This window comes from Penicillium coprophilum, assembly GCF_028826855.1.
Source record: "Penicillium coprophilum strain IBT 35676 chromosome Unknown utg000004l_segment0_segment0, whole genome shotgun sequence".
Taxonomy (NCBI): Eukaryota; Fungi; Ascomycota; class Eurotiomycetes; order Eurotiales; family Aspergillaceae; genus Penicillium; species Penicillium coprophilum.
The window spans coordinates 3,742,367-3,756,813 of record NW_026622723.1 but is presented as its reverse complement, the minus strand read 5'-3'; the positions used below and the strand labels follow the sequence as shown (position 1 = coordinate 3,756,813).

At 49.0% G+C, this 14,447-nt stretch overlaps 7 protein-coding genes across 7 annotated transcripts; 3 read left to right on the top strand and 4 right to left on the bottom strand.

Moving 5' to 3' along the window:
- Positions 1–10: 10 nt before the first annotated feature.
- Positions 11–1,606, top strand: N7500_005871 (MFS transporter; the record flags this gene model as incomplete). The annotated part of the gene is made up of 3 exons (XM_056677015.1): positions 11–213; positions 269–725; positions 845–1,606. The coding sequence occupies 3 exons, from the start codon at positions 11–13 to the stop codon at positions 1,604–1,606; spliced, it is 1,422 nt and encodes a 473-aa protein (XP_056532015.1).
- Positions 1,607–1,886: 280 nt separating this feature from the next.
- N7500_005870 (annexin) lies at positions 1,887–3,035 on the bottom strand (the record flags this gene model as incomplete). The annotated part of the gene is made up of 1 exon (XM_056677014.1): positions 1,887–3,035. One exon carries the CDS (start codon positions 3,033–3,035, stop codon positions 1,887–1,889), a length of 1,149 nt encoding a protein of 382 aa, XP_056532014.1.
- Positions 3,036–3,651: 616 nt separating this feature from the next.
- On the bottom strand, positions 3,652–4,230 carry N7500_005869 (uncharacterized protein; the record flags this gene model as incomplete). The annotated part of the gene is made up of 2 exons (XM_056677013.1): positions 3,652–3,981; positions 4,195–4,230. 2 exons carry the CDS (start codon positions 4,228–4,230, stop codon positions 3,652–3,654), a joined length of 366 nt encoding a protein of 121 aa, XP_056532013.1.
- Positions 4,231–4,775: 545 nt separating this feature from the next.
- Positions 4,776–6,070, top strand: N7500_005868 (Zn(II)2Cys6 transcription factor domain-containing protein; the record flags this gene model as incomplete). The annotated part of the gene is made up of 2 exons (XM_056677012.1): positions 4,776–4,856; positions 4,910–6,070. 2 exons carry the CDS (start codon positions 4,776–4,778, stop codon positions 6,068–6,070), a joined length of 1,242 nt encoding a protein of 413 aa, XP_056532012.1.
- A 478-nt stretch (positions 6,071–6,548) lies between these two features.
- On the bottom strand, positions 6,549–6,936 carry N7500_005867 (uncharacterized protein; the record flags this gene model as incomplete). Its single annotated transcript, XM_056677011.1, has 2 exons — positions 6,549–6,793; positions 6,849–6,936. The coding sequence occupies 2 exons, from the start codon at positions 6,934–6,936 to the stop codon at positions 6,549–6,551; spliced, it is 333 nt and encodes a 110-aa protein (XP_056532011.1).
- A 2,893-nt stretch (positions 6,937–9,829) lies between these two features.
- Positions 9,830–10,113, top strand: N7500_005866 (uncharacterized protein; the record flags this gene model as incomplete). The annotated part of the gene is made up of 2 exons (XM_056677010.1): positions 9,830–10,040; positions 10,094–10,113. 2 exons carry the CDS (start codon positions 9,830–9,832, stop codon positions 10,111–10,113), a joined length of 231 nt encoding a protein of 76 aa, XP_056532010.1.
- A 255-nt stretch (positions 10,114–10,368) lies between these two features.
- On the bottom strand, positions 10,369–13,203 carry N7500_005865 (SH3 domain protein; the record flags this gene model as incomplete). The annotated part of the gene is made up of 2 exons (XM_056677009.1): positions 10,369–13,092; positions 13,147–13,203. 2 exons carry the CDS (start codon positions 13,201–13,203, stop codon positions 10,369–10,371), a joined length of 2,781 nt encoding a protein of 926 aa, XP_056532009.1.
- Positions 13,204–14,447: the final 1,244 nt, after the last annotated feature.

Sequence of the window (14,447 nt, the reverse complement as noted above, 5' to 3'; positions counted from 1 at the left end):
TGCTCTCAACATGGATTCAAAGTCGTCCGATCCTGAAGAACAGTCTGTCGGACTGACAGATGAAAAGCCCAGCAAAGAGCACGCCACAAATGCATCCGAGTATGATGTCTTCTGGGAGGAGCCAGCCAGTGAAGACCCCAAAAATCCAATGAACTGGAGCTCCGGACGCAAGTGGACTATCATTGGGATGGTTTCATTCATCACTTTCTTGACGTGGGTACCTTTTTTTGATGTTTTCGCGTGTCAGCCAAGATTCTGACAAGACTAGTCCGCTCGCCTCTTCGATGTTTGCGCCAGGTATCAGACAAGTCCTCGAAGACTTCGGTTCAACATCTAATGTCCTCTCCTCTTTTGTCTTCTCGGTTTACATCCTAGGATTTGCTTTCGGTCCTCTGATTGTCGCACCCGTCAGCGAGTATAGCGGCCGCGCATGGGTCTACAAAGTTTGCAATGTCTTGTTCGTCGTGTTCAATATCGCCAGTGCGCTAGCTCCGAATATGGCGTCTTTGGTGGTTTTCCGATTTCTGGATGGGTTTGCGGGTGTCGCTGCCATCACATGTGGTAGTGGCACGATTGCAGATCTTGTGCCGAGGGAAAAACGAGGGCAGGCGATGGCTATCTGGTCCTTAGGACCCCTATTCGGTCCGATCGTCGGTCCCGTTGTGGGTGGGTTCCTGGTGGAGGCGACAAATTGGCGATGGGTGTTTTGGGTGCTTGCTATCGCTGTAAGATAGACAAGACCAGATCAAAAGAGTCTTATTTCTAACTCCTTTTCTAGGGCGGAGCCGCATCGATCGTCTTCTTTTTCGCCGTGCCGGAGACATAAGCGCCAATTCTCCTTGAGCGGAAAGCTGCACAACTACGAAAGTCGACAGGAGATATTGCATACAGATCTCGATTGGACTCTGGTATCCCTCCAAAACAGCTGTTCCTCCGGAGTCTCATTCGACCGTCGAAAATGCTTGTTCTATCACCAATAGTAGCCCTAATGTCCAGTTACATTGCTGCTCTTTACGGCTTCCTCTACATTCTATTTACAACATTCACTATTGTCTTCGAAGGTCAATACAATTTCTCTGCCAGCGGCAGCGGCCTCTCATTCTTGGGAAGCGGAGTGGGCATGTTGCTTGGTCTTGCCTACGTGGGGACATTGAGTGATCGCAAGATCAGAATCAAACTTGAGCGCAAGGAGGCACCTACCCCCGAGGACCGACTTCCCATGTATCTCACTATACCTGGGTCATTAGCCATCCCGGCAGGTCTCTTTATCTATGGATGGTCTACAGATAAAGTGGTCCATTGGATGATTCCTGAGATCGGGAATGCGGTTACTGGGTTCGGAATGATCATCATATTGATGTGTGTCCAGACATATCTGGTAGATGCTTTCCTTGCACATGCTGCCAGTGCTGTGGCTGCTTGCACTGTTCTGCGGAGCTTGCTGGGAGCTCTTCTTCCTCTGTGTGGATTGCAGATGTACGATAAACTTGGCCTTGGATGGGGAAATAGCTTGTTGGCATTCCTTGCTTTGGCAATGGCCCCTATACCGATTTTATTCCAAACATGGGGAGAGAGGTTGCGGACAAAGTGGACTATTGACTTATAGCCAAAAGGTTTGAAACTTGCAAATATCTAGGAAGCGTACACGGTTTGTATAATTGATACAGCAATTACAAGGCTCTGATGGTGTTGAAAGCATACAACAGACTCTTTGGCTTCTCTCACGGCAGCACTCAGCACTATCTGTCTTGCGTAGCTCATATTCCTCATTTCAGATCATGGTATCTCAAAGTAAATTTAACCTATCATGAACAAAAGAGATTCGTACAAAGGTCATAATTTGTACAGGAATAGAATGAGAAGGGAAAAAGAAAGGAAAAGGGCTTCTACTCAAGAAGAGCAACCATCAACCGCTGGTAATCACTAGAAGTCTCGCCACGCACCCGGTCAATCAAGTTCCTTCCGTACTTGTGTTCGTAAGCGCGCTTAACCCTCTCCTTGTGGTTACGATCCCAGTGGACACGGACAACACGGACAACAAGGCGTTCGTCCTTAGTACCCATACCGCTCATGCAATCCTCGAGTAGGATAGCATCACGCATTGCAGGATCCGTAGCCGAGCGGAGCATCAAAAGAAGTGCGTCTTCCATGTGACCCGAGAACTCATCCTCGATATGCTTCTCGAGGGGGATATTGTAGCGTGACTCGAAAGTCTGGCTGATAGCGCGGAGCTCAGCGTTAGACGCCTGAGCAAAGATAACGCACACCTCTGTGATGTTCTCTTTCGCTTGCAGGCAGCGAACATCCGCCTCAATGGTTTGTGGGTTGACAGGGGCAGATTCTTCATGGCGAGCAGCACGAAGGATAGTGGTGAAAAGGGTGGATGTCTTGAAGGAGAGGTCGCCTTCAACATCTCCAGCGAGCGACCGCTTATGTCTCATTTCGTAGGCGGTCCGTATAGCATTGATGTCAGCATTGGACCGGCCGAGCAGGATGTCATTGAGTAACCACTCCTTCGTGCCAGCGCCATCAATTGCGTCGTGCAAGTTCTCAACATCATGCATGAGCGGTCCGTCGAGCACGGCAAGTAGGCCGTCGCGGAAGTACCCGCTGGTCTCGGATTTGACATCTTTGAAGAGATCGCGACCAAGATGCTTGGAATATGTGTCGCGGACAGCGGCCATCTGGAGCGGGTCGAGTTGCGCGAGGACTGCAATCAGTGCCTTCTCATCCGTGCCGAAGCCCTTCATCGCTTTGCGGAGCGCATCTGCTTGAGGTCGGAAGTCGCCTGGCGCTAATTCACCAGGCATGTAACCGGGGGACGGTCTTGACGGAACACCCTGGGGTGGAAATGCGCCAGGTGGTGGTGCGCCGGGGGGTGCACCGTATCCAACAGGTGGTTGGCCTTGAGGTGGGTATCCGGGACCACCTGCGGGCACTTGACCTTGGGGGGGCATAGCCATGCGGCGACTGGCCGTATGGAGGCTGCGCGGGCGGGGCATGGTATCCGTGGGGTTGGGGAGATGGCGCGCCATAAGGAGCTCCCTGCGGAGGTGGGCCACCGTGATAACCTTGCTGGGGTGGAGGGTAATGTCCTTGTTGAGGCGGGGGGTAGTGACCTTGTTGAGGGGGGGTATTGACCCTGCGGGGGAGGGGCACCGTAAGGCTGCTGATAGCCCTGAGGCGGAGGTCCCGAAGGAGGGCCTCCCTGTCCGTATTGGGGTGGGTATCCTCCGTACGGAGGTTCTATTGACTGAATTAGCTCATGTCTAGGTCCAAAATGTCAATATATGTTCCAATTCTACTCACGGTTAGGGTGATAAGACATGATAAATTGATTGTAAGTCAAGAAATGTCAGGGCTGAAGGGTGTTGTTTATAATGTCCCGGCTGCCCCGAGTGTGGCGCAGCCAGGTGGGGGCGCTCACAGCCTTGCGGCTTGACGTCTGCCAATATTTACTTTGGACATCCAAGGTTCATGGCATCTGTATCCATGGGTCTTTCGTTCTAATTTTAAAGACTTAGTTGCCTCACGTTCCAACGGCCTTTCTTACATGTACATGTATATACACAAAACTTGATGTTCAACACTTCGATTCATTCTAATTAGACTAGACCTCTTACATATTCAATAGGTCAAAACTCATCACAATCACAGTTTCAGCCATTTTCCTCCACCGCCAACAACGGTTCCCTTCTTCACCTCGCCATCGCTGAAGGGCATATCAAACCCGCCCGTGATCGAAATCCCATTCTTGAGCTTGAGTTCAATCTGGTCCTTCTCTACGGGCAATGCTTCAAAATCTTCAGATTGTTTGTGTAACTGGTCGGCTGAGTCATAGGTGACGTCGGCATTTGGAATGGAAAAAGACTGCCCGAAGCCAGTCAGGTTTCCCACGAAAATATACTGAGCGCCTTCAACTTCAAATTGGCCAAGGATTCGTCCTTTGTCGCTTGTCAGGGTTCCAGTTCCTTGAGGCATCTATTTATGAGTCGATCAGTATGTGCTACCAATGGGGATATTCAAAGAATGCCAAGGGCTTACTATTGGGAGATCTTGCAAATAGTTGCCGGTAATGGGATTAATGCTATGGGTACAGGTGGTCATTCCATTATTTAAAGAGACTGGACAAGGAAGAGCGGTCAGTTCTCAGAGTTCAGCCTGGGATAGCGTACCGTGCGTCCGATGTCATACATGCAGGTCAAGTGGAGAGCCGTGCTTGGCCTCCATGTTGTAGACGGTGGTTCGCCTTATCGAGGCTTACAGCACAAAATATGGTATGCAAGGTGCAACGAATACCAGAGGTAATTAGCCAGGTAATGGAGTAGGTCTCTAGCCACCTTATCTGGCTACAGATCTTGAATATAAAAGGTAAGAGTCGGGATAATTCATGTAGCTGAAATGGTATGAGAGCTATATTTTTCTTTAGATGACCTGCAGCAGTGGAAAACCTCACATTATTGATTTCATGGCGAATATGTATATCTCTCTTTAGTGGGTTGCTTGAGTCCAAATTTATCTATGCCAGATCATATATAGCTTAGAATGTGTTTTTTCATTCCGAAGATCTTGAGGTCCAAACTAGGAATGCACACTGTTTCCACCAAATCTGATAACGCTAGCCGATTACGGCTAGCGCAGCCCCTTGAACGAGATGCCACTGCGCCTCCGCAAATTCCGTGGACTAGGCGCTTAGATTCCTTCTGAATGATACAATTTATATTAAATGACTCTCGGGGTTCACCATAGTTGCATGGTACCTGTTAGAGATTGACATGGACAGATTCCCTCCAGGCCGTCGTTCGCACCGGAAATCGCGATCCGGATGCTTGCAATGCAAAAAGCGAAAGGTCAAGGTGGGGAATCCACTAAACTTTCTGTCGAGCACTAGCTTATAGTTCTGTATCAGTGCGACGAAAGCCAGCCACGTTGTCGTAACTGTGAGAAGCACGGGGTGGTTTGTTCCTTCGCCGGTCCCTCAACTACGCTTTCCACGCCACAAGCGGATCTAGCAAAGTCACCTGTGCCGCTATCTGGACCAGATAGCGCTGGAGCTGGAATACTCCGTGCCCCAGCACTTGGCATCTCGCAGGTTCGAGTTTTACCAAGTCTGTCGTCATTAGGACCCTTCCCCTCCACATTGGCTGTTTTTGACTTGGAACTGTTGCACCACTGGACAACCTCAACCTGCTATACACTATCGCGAAGCACCGCTGTGCAAACCGTCTGGTGCACTGAAGCACCTCGAATTGGATTTGAAACGCCGCCGGTATTACACACCTTGCTAGCACTTTCTGCGCTACATCTAGCTCGCTGCGATGAATCTCGACGCGCAACATGTCTTGCTCACGCACAGATACATCACAGCACCGCCGTGAGGGAGATAATCCCGCTCGTCTCACCTCTCGCGCGAGACAATGGTGCAGCGCTTTTCATTTTCTCTTCTCTAACGTGCATGTTCTCCTGTGCTAAGCCATCGGAAGAGGGCGATTTTTTGGTCCTCTTTGAGCGTGGCAATCTATCAGAGTGGGCCCGTCTTTTCCGAGGGACAACCACTGTTATCCGCACCGGTGGTGAGGACCTTCGTACTGGCAGACTGGCGCCTATCTTCTCGAATGGATCTTATCTAGCTGCTGCCCATCGCTCGCCACATGCGCTTGAGCAAGGCAAGCCACACGTTTGGGAATTGCAACAAATGATATGGAGGGAATGTGCAGCTGACCCGTCACTTCGAGTGACCTATCAAGAGGCTTTAGATGAACTAGCCCGAACGTTGGGTCTAGCCATCAGGCCCGGCATCATGCGGAGACTCGAGAGCGCAGATGTCTTCCGGTGGCTGCTTGATGTCTCAGATGAATATTTAAATCTCTTGTGCCAGGAAGCCCCAATTGCACTCGTTATCTTTGCTCATTGGTGCGCATCTATTCGTCAGATCGAGTGGATGTGGTGGATGGAAGGTCTAAGCTCGCGCCTTATGACACAACTATACTCTGTGTTGGACCCGAAATATCGAGATTGGCTTTTGTGGCCACAGGAAATTATTAATGGGAGCCATGAACAGTCAAGTTAAACCATCGTTATAATTAACTAGTTTGAATTTCCGCCAGGGAGGAAAAACCACCCCTAAGGTAGAAGAATTAAGGGATACAGAAAATGAAAATGGATTGATGCCAAGCATACACTGAGAACTATTGCTGAAACTACTGCTAGATTAGCTCTTATAATCAGATATATGGATGCTACCTGTCTCTACAATGGATATATAGTGCGGAAGAGAGCTTGACTAGAAATGGATACTTGAAATAGCATGTCAACATGGTTGATGAAACCATGTGACAGGTTGGTGCTGGCAAAATGACAGCCTCGGTTTGAAAGAGACGAAGACAAGTGATAGAACACCGGGAAAGACAGGAAGCCAGAAAGTAGATGAGACTTTTGTAATAACAAAGCAAAGATTGTGGTAAGCTCTAGGGAGTAGGGCACAAAGAGAAATCTTGTGTTTCTGACATGCAACACTTCATTAGTGGCAGATCATTGTTGTAGTATTCTCAGAACAAAATGAAGACCAGATTAACTGAGCTCTCGGATACCGAGCCATCGTAATCCGAGGCGTCGTTGTCGTTAGGATTTCTAAAATCGATGCGCTCTGGCGCATCACACCAAAAGCCAACCATGCCATTCTCGGGTCCGTGTCCGGGCTCGTAGGCCTGTTCCCATCTGTGGGAAATAATCCCATACTTGATTGCATTCTGGCCTGCTATGAGCTCAAGTCTGGTCAGAGCGGAGAACAATGCTACAATTCCATAGCGAAAATGGACAAAAATTGCGTATCAAGTATATGTACTCACTTGTGTCCAGTAGTGCTGGCGGATATGGCGGCATAGGGAAAGGCCATCGATAAAGCCTTGGTGGCATATCTGCGGGCCAGTTCACCATGGTTCCAACTTTGGCCTGATATTTCTTCATCTCGGTTTATCTGGCAGTACTATCATTTCACAGGGTGAGAGAGTCTTTTTCCCTGTTGCAAAGGTCTTATAGTTCCCCAGACCGATCCGAGCGAGGATCTGGCTGTATCTAATCGACTGCAAGCTTTTTATCAATTCAAACGTGAAAGATAACCTCAGCCCAATTGCAAGGGTCTGTGTGGAATTTGCTGATGGTCTTCCAAGGAACCACGCGATCGTGTCTCTATGTCTCGGAGCTGCTTCTCAAAAACCTCTCTCTCGGCCTTTTGATTGCTTGGAGTTGAGCTCTCCGAAATTGGGAGGTTTCTCATAAGGGGGGTGGGCCTAAAAGGACCTTTAGACGTACCTTCTGATACAACATGCCCCCGCAATCAACACGGCAAATTAGGACCATAAGCCTTCCCAGAAGTTCGAAAAGACCATGACGCTAGTTTGCTGCCATGGCTGTAAGGAGCATGACAGAAACGAGTGAATGTGTTGAACATTGCGGTCGATTCGCAAGGTAAACAGAATATAAATATGATGAAGATGGAAAGAGAAGAGAAAGAAATTCTATCCTGGAACAAATTAAGGGGCCTAAGTCCGCATCATGACCAGCGGAAATTGGTCCATTGAGGTTGCGGCCTCAGCTATAATAGCGACAGTAACACTTGCAATAGCTTCCTGGCTGCCCCCTCAGACCTGTTCTTAATCGAGAGAAGATGATCCGCTGAATTATCTGCTGTAACTGCCGTAGGATGTCAATCCACGCTGTTTGGATCTTCTCTTGTGTTGATGAGATAAGGTGAGAGGTAGTCAAGAAGGAAGCGACCCGGAAGGGATATGAGAGCGTGAAAAAAATTAAGGGAGGAAACGTGAAGTGGGAGGCAGGCGTGGAAAAGAATTATATTGGCGTCTTAGGAATAGATGCCTATATAACTCATCCTTCACTTCTGCGCTGTCTTGATAGATCTGTACAGCTATCGTAATTTCCCTTGAAGCTGATATCGGCTCGAGCTGTGAGGGTGTGCGAAGAACCACTGACAGAAGATCAAAATCAAATTCAGACGTACTTCAGTAGATAGAATAAGAAATGACATAATTTGTTCTAAACCGAAGCACAATGCTGTGCTGTGTATATGTTAGAACACCTGGAACTCCTGGGCAAGGAGAGAAGACAAGATGGAATGTATTTATATTCAATCACAAATTAATACGCAGAAAAGGAGGTCTGAACTCGGCTGGATAGCCTTAACAGATCTCAGGCATCTTCAAAAGGTTAAACGCCAAGAGCTCGCGGCGTCGACGTGACACTCAATAAGACTGAGTTCGGTGTAATTTCCTCGGACGTAATATTTAGCGAGGTCAGCATCATCGGATAGCGTGAAACCTGCTATTTAAAGCGGGATATTGCGGGTGGAAAGTCCCAAATTTTCGTGTCGATTCTTGAAGATGCCAATGAAGGAAACAAACAAACGAATCATTCGAACAGTGTACGGAGCACTCTGTGATAGCAGCTCAATAAGAGCAAACCCTTCAACCTCATGCTGCAGGTCCGCGATAGTTCACTTCATATGTTTTAAAAGGCGAACCAAAGAAAAAGGGCGCCTTTTCTCCCGGTCGACGCCTTAATTGTTCTTCCCGTTCTCGAACTCGTCGAGCATGTTCTCTGCTCCGGCGCTTTTTCGCCTTCTGCTGCTTTTTCTTTTCCGATATCTTTGATAATTTGCCAAAGATCTGCTTTAACCAGCTCATGATTGCCCAGTTTATGTTCTCTTAGAGCACTCTGACGGATTTCCGGTAGATGGCTGGTTGTCGGCTGAGTGAATAACTTCGTGTCATCAAGAGGGCTTAGATAGTAATGATATGAAGATGGGATTATATGCAGATATTGGAAAGGCAGCATACAATGTGGAGATTGAACTGGCGGACTGCACAACAATGCCTCGATATATGCTGATGTGAAGGAGGTTCGCTCGCGGGGCTTTGTCTCACGGGGCTTGAGCTAACCAATTCAGGTGACCGTTCAGCCCTGCCCTCAACAGAAAGGTACTCGGGCTATACACTCCTTGTTCTGTATATGTGCTTCCCTTCTCTCGAATATCTGGATATAGGAATCCAACATTCTCTCTAGAATAAATCCAGAGTCATACATAGAGAATCAGGAGCGATCAACGAGCTGAAAACCCCTATATATATGAATTACTCCATTTGGTACAATACTCTTACGGCCCCCGACCCACAGCTCGTATGGCCCCAAAGATCGTCAAAAGAAAAAGCTGTACGCCATTAGTTTCTCGAGTCAATAATGAGTATTGACAAAATACTCGGAGATATTTACACCTAGGTTGCCTTAGTGTCTGAGTAATTTGGCCGTCAATTTTACACATGGTTGTCAGTCATAAGGAATCAAGGCTGGTCCCTACGCATATTGATGCCAATGTAAGATCCCCTGTCGAGACCCACGAGCCCGATGTATCAATCTAACATTCTCTTACTCCATAAAGATCGTCTATGTTTTGGAGCGGTCGGGCAATTCTCTGCCCCATTGTAACGACTAATCCGGTTGCGGTTGATCCAATTTATAAAGTCTAGCTAGCAATTCTGTGTTTTAGTTTCTTTTTGTTTTCCCCTTCTTGATTCATCTTGAAGGTTACAAGGACTTCAAAGAAATCCATCGAAGCGGCCCTATCCAATATCCTTTCTCACAACGCGGGTAGAAAGCCATTGTCATTCAAACGACCGAAGACGAAACAAGAAAATAAAGCATATGTGAGTCTGGGCTACTAGAGGTCCGTTCAATTTTGAAAGTTTTGAAATGACAGTGTGGTAACGAGCTCCAAAGCACATTGAGCGACTGGTCGAACGCGCTTGTACCACACAAGATGGAGTCCATGAAGCAAGAGACCCACGCACACACGTCTCCTTCAGACAGTACCGATTATGATATTGAGAAATTGGCGGGACAGCCCCCAAAGCGCACTCTGAACACCAACAAAAGCTTCTTGGATGAGTGGAGGAATGGTTCCAAGGCACGGGTGGTGAAGTATTATGCCGTGCATTTCTGTATAGGCATACTGGTCGGCGCGATCGTTGGTGTGATTATCGGTTTATGTGTTCGGTATGTAAACAAATAGTCATTAATGCAGGGATTCATCAGGGTGTTTAGATTCGTTCGAATACTCTTTATATCATGGACGCAATAGATTTATCTATCACCCATCGTATCTAACAATGTACTATGTAAGCAATGAGAAATGCAGATGCAGCATTCGAATTCATAACTCCGGCCATCATAAGCATCGTAACTATGCAATGGACAAACGCAACAAAAAAACTGGGAGAAGAAAAACAAACGGGTATACGATGCATGTCGTGCGTATCATAGTATTCAAAAGCAAATTAAGAAAAAGGCAAGGCATCTTTACCTAAGGACCTCCCTGACGAATTCAACATGTGAACCAGGAAATAGTCCCGTACGACCAGCATAACATCCCCAGAACCAATCGTCGTTGATATTCTCCGCCTCGGTGATATGTGCACCGCGCGGGAAAACAAGCTCGTCCGAGACTTCTTCTTCTGGGTACCAAGACCACAGAGCATGGACGACGAGTCCGACACCACCGTCAGGCGGGAAACGGCGGAAGGGCGGAACATTCTGAATCGGCGTCGCGGCCGCACTGGAATTCGGTGGATTTGGAAGGTCAGAAGCAGAGACAGAAATTCTGCTGGTATCATTTGTAAGGGCAGGTCCGGCGCGCAGACGGGATGCTTTTTTACGGCGCTCAGGGCCGTCCCTCCAGCTCCAGTCACCGGTTCCGAACTCCGGGGATGCAACGGGGCCACCAGCTGCTGGGGAGGAAGTTTGTGATTGTGATTGTGCCACGTGCTCGTCTCTCAAGGCGCGGCCACCCACAAGGTCACGGACAATGACGCGGCGCTGACCTTCTTCGTGGTCTTCGAAACCGACTACTATCATACGGTGGCCGGCGAGGCAGCGGCGCCAGCCGTTGTGTCCATTCTCTTTATTGATTTTGCCCGTTGCCACAAGTTTGAGGTAACAGTTTGTACAGACGTCGTAGTCACCGCCATTACATTCTAGGCAGTGGTAACGGGTATTTGAGGCTGGGATTGGATATGTGCAGATATCGCAGTTTGTTGAGAACGAGAGAATCTTGAAACTCTCAATTTCAGAGGGTCGTAGGGGGGTATTTGATTCACCTGGCGGCGGTGTGGTGGACGCTGCTGATGGAGGTGGGCTATGGGTAATCCGTCGGATGGGTAAAAGGGTGTGGGTGCAGCATCGTCCTTGGTTGACGCAGGAGTTACAGAAGCCCCAGTCTCCCTCATTGCACTGGTTGCATTTCCAAAAACAATCGTTTGCCGATGATTGACATGTGTCACAGAAGAGGCCGCTTTGTAGGCGACGTACTGGGTTGTCGCTTGTCATTTGTCTTTCTCCGCTCATAGATTGATGGGCAGTCTCGGGGGGCTTCTGATATTTGAACCACAATAGGATATGGCCTGAGTCATTGACTTGTACAGGGCGTCGACTAGACGACGATATGATTCTTTGAAATGTCGTATTTGCGGATGCGCCAAATCCGATCCATCGAAGACAGCCACGTCCCAAGCGGTAGCATTGTAGACACAGGTGGAAGTTCCCTTCCTTGCAACTAAGGCATCTCTTGTGTAGATGATATTGGATATTTTCCTTTCCGCAACGGTCACAGGAGATAGAGGGCTCTGGAAACTGCACAGTGGGAGATGCAGGAACATTTGATCTTGATGAAGATGGCCTTGTTCGTCTCTCGGACCGAATTGGAACCAGAGGTGAGGATAATGACGGAAGGGTGTGGTCTGTTTGGTTTTGATGGCGGGATGCAGGTGAGGTGACACCGCCAGAAGTGGGAGAGTTGGTGGCTGATTGACTTCTGGTCTGTCTAGAGGAGCTTCTTTCTCGTCCTCCGGCCACTAACGTACTAGAGAGATTTTGTTCTGACTCTGTGGCACGTCGCGGCCTGGCGGATGAGGATTCTGATCGTAAGCGCCCCGCCTGTGAAACGCGGCGATCCGCAGTCATATCACTTGAGGATCGGATAGCAGGTCTTATGGCTTCATCTGACGCAGACCCCGGATTCGTTCGGACGGGCGAGGTCCTTCGGCGTCCACCCACTTGCTCCGAGTTGCGTCTTTGATGGCCTATGCTCGGTCGTGTGGGGGCCGAATCGAACAGATGCGGTCTAGAAACTGGCGGTCGTCTAACATTGAGTTCTCGGGTAGCCGCTGTTGGTTCCGTAGTCCTATGAGCAGGCTCGGACCTCGCATGTGTTCGCGCAGATCCGTCAGCCTCTTGTCGCGGTTCTCGTCCTTGTTCTTGTCGTTGGCGAGACTGCGATCTTTGCATATGCCTCCGGCGGTAAGCATCCGCGATGCGTTCACTGAGTTCCTCTTCTTGCCTTGGCCCCAGATTATCGAGGTTGATGTTGTCTAGTAATCCATCCTCGAGAATTTGTCGCAAGATCTCTTCCTCCATAGTCTCCGCATCAGATGACAAACTCAATAATGACCGCAGACTAGATTGATGTTCAATCCGTCGCGAGCGCTCCGGATCATCGGGCCGTAGTGAGCGTTGTTGCCGCGTTGTATCATCATCCCTCCGACGCCTTGACCGACCGTCATCCGCAGGCCTCTCGGTATGGCTGCTTCTCTCACGCGTCCGCGAGGATTGTCCCATCCTTCGGGTCTCACGCCTAGCTTGCGACCGGCTTTCACGTATACTGAGTTCGCGCACATCCTCTAGAAGGCGTCTGTCATCTTCGCCATCATCCTCCGCACTTTCCCCGCCCGAAGGAGGTGCTGGAAATACGGACTCGCCATGTGTGTATCTAGTAGCAATTTCTACCTTTTCGTCTGTCGCTCTGGCTCGATCTGGGTGGGCGGTCAAGACCATGTCCAGCAGGGTCGTCACGGTGGCATTTGGGCGGGTGTCACGCACTTCAGCACGACAGGATGGGCAGGTGAATCGAGGGGAGGCACGGGGGCGACGCGACCCTTGCGCGGAGAACCATTCTTTCACACATGAGCCACAGAAAGTGTGGAGGCAGTCAAGGAGAGTGAGGGGTTGGTAAAGGAGCTCGGTACAAATCTGGGGCAAAGAGCGGTGTTAGAAGCAGAAATGTAAGGGGAATGGAGGACATACGGAGCATACTAGCTCTTTTTCGAGGTCGGCCAATCCGGAACTTTGCACTTGAGACATGAGCAAGTTTTTGTAGTTCCCCGGAATGCAAACAAGAGGTGAAGACCAAGGATCGTAATTGTGGGCAAAAGTTGGCTCCACCAATGGACCGGTGATCTCCCGCTTACAGCTTCACCTTCACTTCCACTTCCACTTTCAACACTGAAACTTCAATTTTGTCAGCTTCGTGCTTGAACAAAAACTGCCCTGAGAGAGTTTTGCCTGGCGCTGTTACAGAGTGGCTCTTGACACCAGGTTTCTACACGATGAAACTTGATGAAAATGCTTGGACATAGCGATGTGGGGAGATGGAAGATGATAGAAAATGGAAAAAGGTAGATGTTTTCCATCAGGTGCCTTCTTTGGAAGGTTGGAGGCCTTAGGCGGAAATGAGCTCGGAGAGGGTTCAGTAGAATATATCTAAACATGCATTTTCTTGAGAGATTCCCTTCAACTTCAAATTGGATATGTAGCCTAGGTAAAATCGCTAGAGTAGACCAAAGAATATCAGCAAGCACATCTTGCTGTGAGTAGAATGGACTAAGATCCGTTGAGAACTGGTCTTGGCCATCCAATTTCCAAAGTATGGTCACTCGATCGCGAGACCCTCATGAAAGGAAGTCCGGCAGGGTATATGACGGACAAAGGCATTGTGTCGAAGAAACCCAGACAACCAGAATAAATCTACATGCCATTTGTCCCTATGTCAAAGACCAAGCGGTCAACGGAGTCAAATTCAAATCACCCGATACCGGTACTTCAAGTTTGCACAGCGTGTTCTAAACCCGGCTATAGGGATCTGTCGTATTCTTCGCCATCGCCCCAACCAAGCTCACCTATTCGCCCACACAGTGGCGGCAAAGATGCAGGACACGTCCCTCAACGCCATGAAGCACAACGCGCACGGTCCATTCGCAAAGATAGAGGTACCTTCCAGTGACAACGCAATACAAGTCCGAGCACCAGTCCCTGAGCAAGACCAGGCCGGCTGAGAAGAAAAAGTTTCAGTCGAGTTTTAGTATAGCCCTGCCGCCACATAGGATGGTGGATGATGACCCCATCTCGAGAGGGAGGAAAGAGCGGGTAAAGAGAAGCCTGGTTAGATCTCGCCTCTCTGGTGGCGGACGTTGTAGGCAGCATTCTATCATTCCTATGGGTTATCATGGGTAGCGGTGAGGGGGTGGCTGCTAGAAAGCGAAGAATTGACTTTGAAATACTATTTCCTCGGAGCCTGAGCACATTGTGAGGCCGGAATGTCGGAACTG